General features: G+C 44.1%; 1 protein-coding gene across 6 annotated transcripts in view; it reads left to right on the plus strand.

Annotated features, from left to right (window-relative positions):
• Nucleotides 1-13,541, plus strand: part of PPP1R12A (protein phosphatase 1 regulatory subunit 12A) — a 1,183,401-nt gene that overhangs the window by 228,885 nt on the left and 940,975 nt on the right. For all 6 annotated transcript variants that reach the window (XM_085652988.1, XM_085652990.1, XM_085652986.1 and 3 more), the window contains exon 3: nucleotides 5,145-5,263. In XM_085652988.1, coding sequence (XP_085509114.1) covers nucleotides 5,145-5,263 — 119 coding nt within the window. The remainder of the gene's footprint in view (nucleotides 1-5,144; nucleotides 5,264-13,541) is intronic.

Genomic DNA, 13,541 nt, shown 5'->3' on the forward strand with positions numbered 1-13,541 from the left:
GGGTAGTAATTCAAAAGAACTATTAAACCATTTTATGTATCAAGCTTGAAGAAAAACCTATAAAAACATCAATATAGGTAGGTTATGCCGTCACAGCTGTTTACCGGAAAACAGAAATGAGGGTATCATGGACAAGCAAAAGTACTACTAAAGTGCCTTGTAAATAAGAACCAGACCAAAGGTTAGGTGCGCCCGTCTGCAGGGATTCTGCACATACACAGAACTATGGGCAGGAAACCAGGACCTCAGTGTGTAGTGGTGTATCACAATACCCACCTCGTTGCCCAGAACCCCAATCTGACTAGCTATAGTGTCTCATTCGTTCTCTGTGCTACAGCGAAGCTACCAATGATTAGACATCCTAGAACAGGCTACTCCGTCCCTCTCGGGATACGTGGGAACAAGAACACTCTTTTGTTCAAACTCTCATACTTGTCCACAACATGAGTAAATAGTTTAAAATTTGTATTTTAACTAACGTGCTCTATAATGCAGTACACGCGCCAATACGAGCAACAATATGCATACGATCAAACAAATCAGCATTGTTACAAATCTCTATAGAACAAAAGGGGAAATCATAGTATAATGATAGTGGAAACAGGACTATAGCGCCTCGCCACCCTCCCTGTGCTAGAAGCTAGTTTATTATAATTATAGAAGACCTGCAGGCTTTGTCAGGGGGACCCCATACCTCCCAGTTCTGCTGCAGGAATTTACATCTCAGGGCAAGCACAGCTCTTCTATCCTGGAAAGCGTTTCTCCAAGTGTCTTAACATGCATGCAATGCAATATTAAAAGCACCAGATTTCCAGGTTTGCAGCTGTGTTCTATGTTATGGCTAGGGACGTGAGACTGACCAAAGCAAATCAACAGAGCTGATTTTTTTTTTTACCTTGAACACGCTGTACAAACAAGGAGCAGAGTGTTCAACTAAATATGTGAAATGCAGACAGTTCTCATGTGAAAGCGAGCAAGCCGTGTTTACGAGAAATGTGGCATGTAATAACGTGAGCAAAAGCGGCAAAATGGCGGCCAAGCATATCTAACTAATGCTAACTTATCAATGTCCGCAGTTGAGTCCATATCCTCACTACAACATAGAGTACAATGTAATCAGAATTAATACAATTTTATTCACATTTCAAAGCTATTAATTGTATATATGGATGTACTTGGGGTACTGTCTTGCATGCAATGCATTATGGGAGTACCATATGTGACCAAAGGTTTGATGCTCACTAGGGGCCTCTAAGCGCAGCTTGTGGTACTGCACCTTCACATGTCACATTTATATTAGACCTTCTATAAATTTCCCTTCATCAGCTCCACATAGAGTAAAACCTAATCCAGAATTAATATAATTAATCATTATATGCACAATACGAAATACAAAGTTATCATACAAATTGATGGATTAAACAAATAACGCCCTTATATTTGGAATCAATCAAATCCTCTGAGATATCAGGGACACAAGGGGGTATATTTGCAATATTTAACCAAGGAGTTGAGATCCTTTGTCTGCCGACGCGTTTCGAGTGCTGGTTAAATCAATTGCCGCACTCTCATCGGGGCTGGATTAATCTTTCTCACGAACAGACTGATTGTGACAAAGGGGAGTGGGGAAGGGAAAGGCCTGGTAATTTTACTAAACAAGGGCCTCCCAACAAGCCTTTTTTAGCCAGAGGCGGAGGGTCAAGGGTTCGATTCAAACAGCCCTGGGAGAGGCGAACACGCAGCACGTACTACAAAAATTAGACAACTCAACTATTGTAAACCTTTCAAGCAAACAACTCACAAAAGACGAAGAAATGATTGTCTCTAGGGTTAAAGTTTGTCCCTAAGAGACCTACCGACTTTACAAAGTTAAAATTAGAGGCTTTGGATTTTTGCCGTAAGATCCGGTTAAAATCCTATTTTGCCGGGACTGAACCGACATCAAGTCAAGAGACGACTGGCCTAAGAGTGAAATCTAACTTCACTCCCTCTCAGAATATACCAAAACAAATCTATGCCTTTGAGCAAGTAGTGTTATCCTCTATCTTTAAATTGGAATAAACTAAGGGCTTTGTACAGAACAATATTAGCAGAGGCCAACTAACAGCTATTCGTGACTTAAAAGCAGACCCCTCGATTGTGATCAAGCAGGCGGATAAGGGCGGGGCAGTGGTGATCTGACCCCGCACCATGTATCTAAATGAGGGTAAACTTCATGTTGAGAATCAGGAGTGGTATAGATGGGTGAGAGAAGACCCCACTCGTGAAATACAGGGCAAAATTGCACAAATAACTAAAAATGGTTTAGATGAAGGATTCCTGGGCCCAAAAGAATTCCAATTTTTGAATAAAAAACAACCAAGAATCCCGGTATGTCAAAATACATCTCTCACCTTGTTCATTTTCATTGTGTAAGCACTAATGTGGTATTTCGTGTAGTTCATTATGTGTTCTTTTTGTGATCAAAGATATTAATTTTTATAAAAATAAATAAATAAAAGGCAGAAATTACTGCTTAGGTAAACATATTAATTTTCGTTTATCTTACTTCATATGAATAAGTGTTGAAGTCACCAGAGGTATAGGTAATTTTTTTTCTTATGCAGGTTTTTCTTTTGAGGCACAATTACCAGCACGTTTTTTCAAACACCACAAATTCCTGTATATGTACTTTAAAGCATTGTCAAAGCCAATTACTTATTGTTAATGAAAATGCATTGATTGAGGATTTTGTATGTGGGGATTAGACATGCAGACAAACGATTAAACATTCCATAATACACCCACAAACACCCAGGCAAGCATTTATGGGTTCATGCACTTCATTGCACACTCCGATATTGTTAAACAGCCAAAGACTTAATTATTCACAGGCTGTCAGACTGACATGGTTTCGTCACTGACTCTTATATGCCCATTCTCATGATTAGTGTCACAACCCTATTCGGAATGCCAAGGGGTAAGCAGGAATCCCTGGGCCTAACCCTGGTGCTTGAGCCCATTTACTCCTGAAGGCCAAATACCCCTTTTGCACCTGATTTTCAGTGGTAGCACAGGTCAACATCCAGCAACCCCAGAAAATGATTGTCCAGTCAAATACTCGCTTCGATGTAAAATAGAGTATTTATCTACTAACACAAATTACAGTACAACACACTGCAAACAATATACATGGCCTTCTTGAGGCAAACCCAATAGTATTACCCGGGTAAGGTTTGCAGTCCCACTCCCCCGTTTTATGTTTGAAGATTATTCCCCATTCAAGTGTGGCAACATCCAACCTAGGCCTGCTAAGGCGTTTCTAAGTCTCAGAAGTATTAACCTGTTTCATGCGTCGTATGCGCGGGAGCTGTCCGCTCAAGTGCTCATGTGCGTCGGAGGGTTCCCCCGTGTCCGACACCATGGCACAGGGAATCCCTCTGGTGTGGGCACCAGAGGGATTTCCCCCCCCCCCCCCCCCCCAACAGCCTCGGGAGCTGGGGAAGACACAAGGCTGTATTTTTGGTTTCTATGAAATGACGATCAGCGCGCCTATCTTCCCTGAAAGCTGCGAAGATGATTTCAGCACCACAAACCCTTTGATACCATTTGCAGGGGAAAAGCCAGACACTTTGTTCTGCATCACTTTTTCCCCATTTTTCAAAAAACAAACCAAAATGTAGCTGTATTTTGGCCAATTTTTGGGTCCCCTCCAGGGGAATCCACAAACCCTGGGTAAAATCCCCATGATGTTGGAAGAAAAGGGCGCAAATTTGGCGTTGACACCTTATGTGGACAAAGAGTTACAGGGGCCTAAAAAAAGCTTAGCGTGGGGGGGTGTACGTAAGGCCTAGCAGCGAAAGAATTACGGTGGCTCACCAAGTCCCCGTGCTAGAGCACCTTAATTAAGACCAAATTCCCCAGGACCCGGTGGGTCATTGGTTATTCTTACCCGCTCTCACAATGTGCCAATTCAGAGTCCCTGGGCAACCATTGGCAGCCCGATTGTATCATCTGCGTGCCACTGATGTGGTAAGTCTCTCCTGGGATCCAGGGGCAATGCTCCTGGACGGAAAGTTGAAGTCTTTGACCTCACTTTCAACAGGCCACATGGCCCACAATGTCTCCTCAGCTGCACTTGGCTTCCAGGTAACGTCTGCTGCTGGGGCCCTCCTCTTTACTATGCGATGGACTTTTCCCTTCCTACAATTGGATACAAGCATACACTATCAGACATGTATGCTCTTTTCAGATGCCCCTGTGAACAGACATCCACATATGACCACACACATACTACCAGAGAACTACCTACCTACCTACAGCCCCCCCCCCCCAACTCTCACCCCTCACCCATATACAACTAGACTCGCAGGCAAACCAGACACACAACAAGACACCAACACCCAGAAATCGAACACATTAAACCATGTGTCCACACACAGTCATACATCTATACCAGCAAAACAGTGTTAGAGTATAAGGCTAAAATGTTGAAAATATCAAGAGGAAATAAGCAGCCAAACCACTGTCAGGAGGTGAAAAATGCAGCATGCTTCAATAAATGCATTCTGTATATCCTTGTACAATGGTGATGGAGAAAATCGAAACTTACGTGGTGGCTGTTGGCATGATGTGCCCTGCCCTATAATGTGTACACTGGCAGACTATTGGTATGTATTCTTATCTCACTACTGCTGCCTGAGACATTAGTCTGAAAAATTGTTGTAACCTGTCTGCATCCTTGCATCCATCCATTCACTATCTCGTACCCCCTGCCAGTGTTTAAGAGTTGAAACTACATTCGACACCTACCAATGTGCCCGGTATTTCTTTGCTTTGGAGTTGTAGGGGGGAACACGAACGGCTCACACAAGCACTTTTGTATTTACCCACTCATTCAAAAAACGATTTAAACACCCAGTTGCAGGATATGTGGTTAAGTTAGACCTATTGTTTTTGTGGTGGGAAAGGGCTTTTTTGTGAGGCGTATCGCTTCTTTTTATTCTTTGCCAAGTCGGCATTATTTTGTTACATCGCTACTCTTTTGCCCATTTACGCTAAACATCTTCTTAGTTTGGTTTATTTCACCAATTACATTTATAGATAATAGTTTTGACTTATGCATTCATCTCTTTGACTCTTCTTTAATTTGCAAACTTTCACAGGTATTTAATTAGTCAAGGAGCCAATGTAGGTGCAGTTAATAGTGAAGGTGATACGCCATTGGACATTGCAGAGGAAGAAGCAATGGAGGAACTCCTTCAAAACGAAGTTAATCGGCAAGGTAACGCCAACTTCTCCTTAAACATGAATGACAACTATACTTGCAAATATTGTCTTGTCTGACCCATGTCTGTTTGCTAAAAGTTAGAAATTGCATGTTTCTGTGCATGCAGTAAATGAGTTATCTTTAAAAAGATCCTAGCTTTTTTTTAAAGTAAAGTTGCAGTACTGTTAAGGACACAGAGGTGAAGACTATGCATAATCATTCCCTGTTTTTTTTCTCTAGCAGCCTTATATAACAAGTATAGAATCTACAACTCTTAAGAACACTGGGGAGAAGACAACATTCTGAGTCAGTCCATAGCATGCTATCACTGAAGAGGGCTTCACACTTTGTGTTCCCTCTGTCTTTGCACAACAGCTGCTGTGAACTCAGTGTTCCTTCCTTTACTTCATCGGCTTATCGTTCCCTACCACAAACAAAATAAATATATCATGACTAACTCTTAATCCCTTCAATGACCAGAATTAATATAGATGTCATTAAATTCCTTTATGAGCACAATTCATATAAGTAGTTTCATCACAGAAGCCTATTACTTACATTGAAAAGTTATATTAAAGTGAGGAATGGTGGTATCAGTCGAATAATAAACTGATGACTTCTGTAATATTGCCCCGCTTGTAGGGAAGGTTTTGAGTTTTATGAGAACCCATGGGTGGGGTAATCCTCGCCTCTCCGCCCTCCAGTGGATTGAAATTTTCCTTTACAATAGCTTTGAATAATATTATTCGATATAAGAACCGGAGGTGAGGATTATGCAAGTTTAAAGCTTACTTACAAGTGAGGCTACATCCACAACATGTTCGAAATAAGACATCTTCAAGGTGGAATTGGAGGGCCAATGGTTGTACTTCAAGTTTAAAGGCTTTTTGTGGCATGCGCCCATGGTCAAATGAGCTGTGAACACATAAGTATTGCCTCCCTCATAATCCAGCATACCCACTTGGGAATGGTGAGAGGACACAAGCCTGAATGGTTTCCTGATGGAAATGAGAAGATTTCATTTGATTTGATTTGTATATTTATAAAGCGCGCGATTGCCCATGGGCGTCTTGGTGCTAGGAGGATGCAGAGATACCAGAGTATGTTTCTAGCCTGCATTGAATAGCCTTTTACCTCTGTCTCACTCTCATACACATTCAGGCAATACACAACTCACAGCTCGGGCAGTCTCTAAATGCTTGCTCTCCTCAGAACCGCCAAATTGATGGCCGCTATTGAAAGATGTGAAGAAATTGCAAACTTCTTTTCCGAAAAATTTGCCAAGATTGATCAATCCTTTGCCGTAACCCTCCCACCACATTGCTCATCACCCCTCTATGACCTCCCATTCAAGTCTCCTTTTACACCTCGCCCCCTCCTGTCTCTGTTCATCTCTCTCCCGCTGTCACCCCTCCGGAACATTTCCTAACCAGCCCACAGCTAAAAATAATGCATCGTGGCTTAACTGCAGCCCAGTTACAGAGCGAGAAGTCCTCAACATCATCACCAAGCTTCAACCGTCTTCTCATACTTTGAACCCTCTTCCCCACTAACCTTGTTCAAGATTTAAAGCATATCATTGCACCTTATTGGGCCACAATCATCAACTCCTCCTTGGCCACAGGGTATGTCCCTGTTTCCATCCAGCTTGGCCAAATCACTCCCACCCTCAGAAATGCTACTGCCGACCCCACCGCCCTTAACAATCTGTGTCCTATCTCTAATCTTCCTCTTCTATCCAAGGCCCATGAAAAATGCGCCTTGCTCAAACTGGACAAGCATATTGACTCAGCCTTTTGGACACATTACAGTCAGGCTTTAGAAAGGGCTACAGTACTGAAACTGCTATGCTCAACATTGTTGATGACATCCATCACTCCCTTGACAAGGTGGAGGCCTCCCTTATCATTCTTCTTGACCTCTCTGCTGCTTTCGATACTGCTAACCACTCCGCCCTACTCAACACCCTCAAAGATCGTTTCGGCTTCAATGGTCCAGTCCTCAAATGGTTCACCTCCTTCTTTCAGCACAGAACCCAACAAATTAAAATCGGCAATTGCCTCTCTAAACTTATTCCTGTCTCCCTGGGTGTTCCCCTGGGTTCTATTCTCTCTCCCTCTCTAATTAACCTCTTCATGGAACCCCTCACCCACGTTCTTAAACAAGCAGGAATCAACTATCACCTCTATGCTGACGGTACCCAGCTTTACTATAAGAACAAATCCCAAGCTGACATTCTGCACCTTAATGATGTCCTGACTAAGATTCAACACTGGTTCCATTACAATCACCTTAAACTCAACCCTAAGAAAACTGAAGTCATTCTCTTCGCTCCTAAAAACAACCGGCTCCCCATTCAACACTGGATTTCTGACCTTAAAGCTCTCAATTGCTCTTTGTCCACTTCTGACGCAGTTAAATCCCTCGGAATAAGCATTGACCAGAACCTCAGCCTTTCTACCCACATAAACGCGACCAAAGGCGCTCTCTTCACTCTACATCACCTCAAGAAAATTAAACCCTTCATTCCTGCTGATGACTTTAAATTAGTTGTTCAATCACTAGTACTTTCTAGATTTGACTATGTTAATGCCATTCTCGCTGGAACACCGAAAGTCCACTAAGCCCCAATCAAATCAATCCTTAACCTTGCGGCCAGGCTTATTTCTGATTGTAAGTGGTTTGACTACATCTCCCCCATCCTCAAAGATCTCAAATGGCTTCCCATTGAAGGCAGATCCACCTACAAGAATGCTCGCATTACGCATAAAGCCTTGCATCATCACACCCCATTGTATCTCTCAGACAAACTCCACAAAGAGGGCTGCTCTAGAGAAATGGGGAGCACAAATACTCTCATGCTAGTACCTCCCTTGGTAAACAAGAAATCTACCCAGTCATGCTCTTTCTCCGGAAATGCACCTACTATCTGGAACTCACTCCCCAAAGACCTGCGTTGCAACCCCTCCTACCTCAGATTCACAATAGATCTCAAGCGGCACCTTCTCAACATATACTGGGGTCCTTAATCCTGCCACCTAACAGGGTTTCACAACCTGCCCACGACGGTGCTATGTTCTCGGCACATTATACCTGACTTACTAGCCCCCTCTTCTCATTCTTACATATACTTCCACCCTCCCCCTACTAGTTCTCTTATAATCACTGCCTGCTCCCACGTGCTATTACCTCTCCCATCACCCTCCTCAGTTCCTCCCCACCTCCAATCCCCACCCCCCCCCCCCCCCCGCCCCCCCCAATCCCGGACCACCCACACTTGCTTAACTATCCAGTACTGGTTATGGTCTAATTGTTCTCCTTATTTTCTTGTCCATGTAATTACTGTTCTTTGCATATTCTTATTGTCTTGCATTTTACCTTGTTGTACAAATGTTATATTGCAATTTGTTCCTCTCCCAACCCTTGTAAAGCGCTCTGATACCTTTGGGTCCCATTGAAGGCAGATCCACCTACAAGAATGCTCGCATTACGCATAAAGCCTTGCATCATCACACCCCATTGTATCTCTCAGACAAACTCCACAAAGAGGGCTGCTCTAGAGAAATGGGGAGCACAAATACTCTCATGCTAGTACCTCCCTTGGTAAACAAGAAATCTACCCAGTCATGCTCTTTCTCCGGAAATGCACCTACTATCTGGAACTCCCTCCCCAAAGACCTGCGTTGCAACCCCTCCTACCTCAGATTCACAATAGATCTCAAGCGGCACCTTCTCAACATATACTGGGGTCCTTAATCCTCCCACCTAACAGGGTTTCACAACCTGCCCACGGCGGTGCTATGTTCTCGGCACATTATACCTGACTTACTAGCCCCCTCTTCTCATTCTTACATATACTTCCACCCTCCCCCTACTAGTTCTCTTATAATCACTGCCTGCTCCCACGTGCTATTACCTCTCCCATCACCCTCCTCAGTTCCTCCCCACCTCCAATCCCCCCCCCCCCACCCCCCCCAATCCCGGACCACCCACGCTTGCTTAACTATCCAGTACTGGTTATGGTCTAATTGTTCTCCTTATTTTCTTGTCCATGTAATTACTGTTCTTTGCATATTCTTATTGTCTTGCATTTTACCTTGTTGTACAAATGTTATATTGCAATTTGTTCCTCTCCCAACCCTTGTAAAGCGCTCTGATACCTTTGGGTCCCATTGAAGGCAGATCCACCTACAAGAATGCTCGCATTACGCAAAAAGCCTTGCATCATCACACCCCATTGTATCTCTCAGACAAACTCCACAAAGCGGGCTGCTCTAGAGAAATGGGGAGCACAAATACTCTCATGCTAGTACCTCCCTTGGTAAACAAGAAATCTACCCAGTCATGCTCTTTCTCCGGAAATGCACCTACTATCTGGAACTCACTCCCCAAAGACCTGCGTTGCAACCCCTCCTACCTCAGATTCACAAAAGATCTCAAGCGGCACCTTCTCAACATATACTGGGGTCCTTAATCCTGCCACCTAACAGGGTTTCACAACCTGCCCACGACGGTGCTATGTTCTCGGCACATTATACCTGACTTACTAGCCCCCCTCTTCTCATTCTTACATATACTTCCACCCTCCCCCTACTAGTTCTCTTATAATCACTGCCTGCTCCCACATGCTATTACCTCTCCCATCACCCTCCTCAGTTCCTCCCCACCTCCAATCTCCCCCCCCCCCGCCCCCCCAATCCCGGACAACCCACGCTTGCTTAACTATCCAGTACTGGTTATGGTCTAATTGTTCTCCTTATTTTCTTGTCCATGTAATTACTGTTGTTTGCATATTCTTATTGTCTTGCATTTTACCTTGTTGTACAAATGTTATATTGCAATTTGTTCCTCTCCCAACCCTTGTAAAGCGCTCTGATACCTTTGGGTCTAGCCAGCGCTATATAAAATTAATTAAAAAAAAAAAAAACTCTGGGGTGGTACTTTGTCCCTCTATTCAAAATGAATGACTCCCTGGGAAATGAATATTCTGCCTGTTGAGTCTAGAGCCCTCACGTCATACTCTCCTGCAAGACACCAAGCACAACATTTCCATTTTCTTCCTGCTCAGGTACTTATTCTGTGGCTATGAAAGGAAAAAAATTAAAAACTAAATTCATGTCCCACAGAGTGAGGTATAATGGATAGCGGTTATATAGACGTTTTCACACAATTGGGTAGTTGCCCACTTGTGGACAATCCCTTTTAAGCTGATCCGCTGCCCAAAGGAGTTTTCATACTATCGAGTGGTTGGGGACTTGTGAACCATCTGTTGGGAGATGAACCACTGATCTGGTAGAATGGAATGTGTTAACTGATGTGTAGCAAAACCCTGCAAATCCAGTTCTGGCAAATTTAGTATGTGTAGAAGCTCTGAACCCACAGGATCTGGTGCCTTCGTAAACACCAGCGAAGCCATCTTTTGAGACTTATTTGTAACGCTTGCCTGTTTTTTCCACCATGCCTTTTGGATGAGTTCCTCCGCTTCTCTCAGTGAGCCTGGGATCTTCCAGCATACCCTGTAATACTCCAGGCCATGAGTCGTAGACTGCTTTCTGTCTCGAGGTCGTGAGGGAAACCCTCTGGAATTCTCAGAATGCGACAGTGGGGAGTGGGTGACAGACTGAAGAGTCCCAGGGCAGTTCCAGAAGAACTGGATACCAGACTTGAGACTTCCAAATCGGAGTAACAATCATCTTTTCCGCTTTCTACTGGAGTGTGGTGTCGCTCTTGTGATCATAGCGAACAATGGAAATGCATTCCCTTATCCTGTGTCAATTCCTGGAGAAACGCATATGTTGATGTTCGTTGTGGGTCTCCAACTGTTGTAACTGTCTATTTGATGATCCAGCCTGGATTCAAACAGATAGACTGATGGTCCCCAGGTCTTTCGCAGTTTTCTGAACTTCCGGGTGCAGGTACCTTTTGCTTGAATCCTGTACGTGTCTGGAATGCAAGTCCGCTACCATGTTCCTTGACCCAGGAAGGTCCACCGCCATTCCTGATTCTCCAGGCAGAAGTTCCAGAACTCCCTGCCTGTGGCCGACAGGTCCTTTGGTCTGGTGCCCCTGAAATGATTTATGTAGCAACCTGCTGACATACTGTCTATCTTTCACAGAACACAGTGTCCAACTTGGTCCAATATTTCACCGCAAAAATCCTTGCCAAGTGTTCCAGACAGTTGGTTTGGAGTTTAAGCTCCTATACCATCCTTCTCCTGTAGACAACTTGCCATATCTTGCACCCCAGCGGTTCTGCTAACATCTGATTCTCTTACCATCTCCGAATCTGACCTGAAGATGGTTCTCCTGTTTTATGCTTCATTGTGGGCTAGCCACCATTCTGGTTAGGCCTCTTGTCAGATGAGGAGACCCAGTACTGAAGAGGACTTGGGGAAATGCCCGAATAGCTTTATGTGGTTCCGCAGGTGGCAATGGATTCTATAGCCAGCATTGTGAACGCTTGTCTGAAGCAAATGTAAGGGATATGGGTTGATGGATTTTGATTAGTATTAAGTTCCACAACCCAAGATCATTATAGAAGGTCTGGTCTGTTCTTTCCCTTTCTGAATTCCATCTCACGCTGCTGCTACATATCTTGTTATGATCTTTTGACATTTTGGTCTAAACCAGGGTTCTCCAAAGTTGGTCCTGGAGGGCCGGATCCATGCCAGTTCCGATAACTACATTTATCTAAATAGGGATATGCCGAAAACCTGGCATGGATTCGGCCCTCCAGGACTGACTTTGGAGAACCCTGGCCTAAACGGAATGTGGATTACCGTTACTGACAGTTCTGTAGCCGATGTTGAGGATTTTGACATTAATGTGAAAAGAAAAGCCAGCAGAATTAAGAACTACAAACTCATGATATCAGGACTACATTGTGGGAGGGACAAGAGCTGCTGCAGCTATGTTTTCTGGAGAGAGACTACAGTTCCCACAACCCTTTCCCCACCCCCATACTCTACCAGCAGGAGAGAGAAGGGGAAATGGGGGCTTAAAGGAAGCCTTACTGCCCTTTGAGTGAAACACAAGCTAGGGTGAAAGGGGACCACAGCTCCCACAAGCCCCCCACGCCGTACTCACAGAAGATAGGAGGGGCAAAGGGGGTTTAAAGACTGCCATACTGCCCACTGGGATCGGCACAAGCTGCAGTGGAAACATTTTCTGGTGGGGCACAAAAGCTCCCACATGCCACCCCATGCCCTACCCGCAGGAACAGAGGTGGGGCAGAAAAGGTTTACAGGACACCATGACTCCTGATAAGCAGAAAGCACCCAGGCAAAGACCAGGCCAAGACGGGCCTGTCATAGACCTGCGAAGGATGAGCTTGTCCACCCTTCTGACATTTTTAAAGTTATTTTATCTGCAAAGGCTCTGAGAGCAGAATGAGCAAGAGGAAATTAGCAACAGCAGTCATCTACAAGGACCGACCAGTAAGTGCATCTATCAAGTCCTGTTAAACTAATGCAATTGGCCTAATTGACTCCAAAATTGAGAGCATAGAGAAGAGGTTGGAATTAACTCAGAGGTTTGTTAAAGAGGTGGCGAACATCTCACTAAATAGGACCAGGAATTTACACAGTTAAAACCAATAATATCTTCATAACATCGACAAGTAATCTGTGTTGTGGATGCAGATTTTTGCAGCTCCATCAGAAGTACACATTTCCTTATCCCTAATATAAAGTGGCCTCCTACAAAAAAGATTAAGGAATCAACATGTTCGCTACCAGAAAACACTGAAACAAGTTAAGGCTCTAACTTATCATGAGGTACTTCCTACCTCTTCTTCTTCCTCCGCCCACCCGAAGCGCCAACAAGGGGCAAAGTGTATGATTTGCTCATCTGCAATAGAAGATTTAGTAAACAGATATGCGGGGGGGGGGGGGGAGACAGGTCTTCAAAATCGTAATGGAGCTTGAGTCATAATTTGGCATGACAGCATTACTACAGCAGCTACAGATGAAGCTCCTAGACTAGAGGCCATAACACCTTTTTCCACAAGCCCAGCCAATAATCATCATTGCTGCTATAGAGACTTTTTACAACTTTTTGCAGCTGCAACGCTATTTGTATTGATCCTAAAGGATGTCCAGTGATTACAGTCTGCGCAGACGTAAACTGGGTCTGCCCTAAAAAATAAAACTACTCACTGGCTGTCGAAGGAGCTATGTTCAGGGGGATTAGGGAACATATGCAGACTGTGTAACAAGATCTTCATGGTTAGACTTACACCATGGAGTGGAAACTCTGAAAAAGTATGTGATGGGGGTTTGCATAGTTGTACATTT

The sequence above is a fragment of the Triturus cristatus genome, chromosome 4_1 (genome assembly GCF_964204655.1).
Source record: "Triturus cristatus chromosome 4_1, aTriCri1.1, whole genome shotgun sequence".
Classification (NCBI taxonomy): Eukaryota; Metazoa; Chordata; class Amphibia; order Caudata; family Salamandridae; genus Triturus; species Triturus cristatus.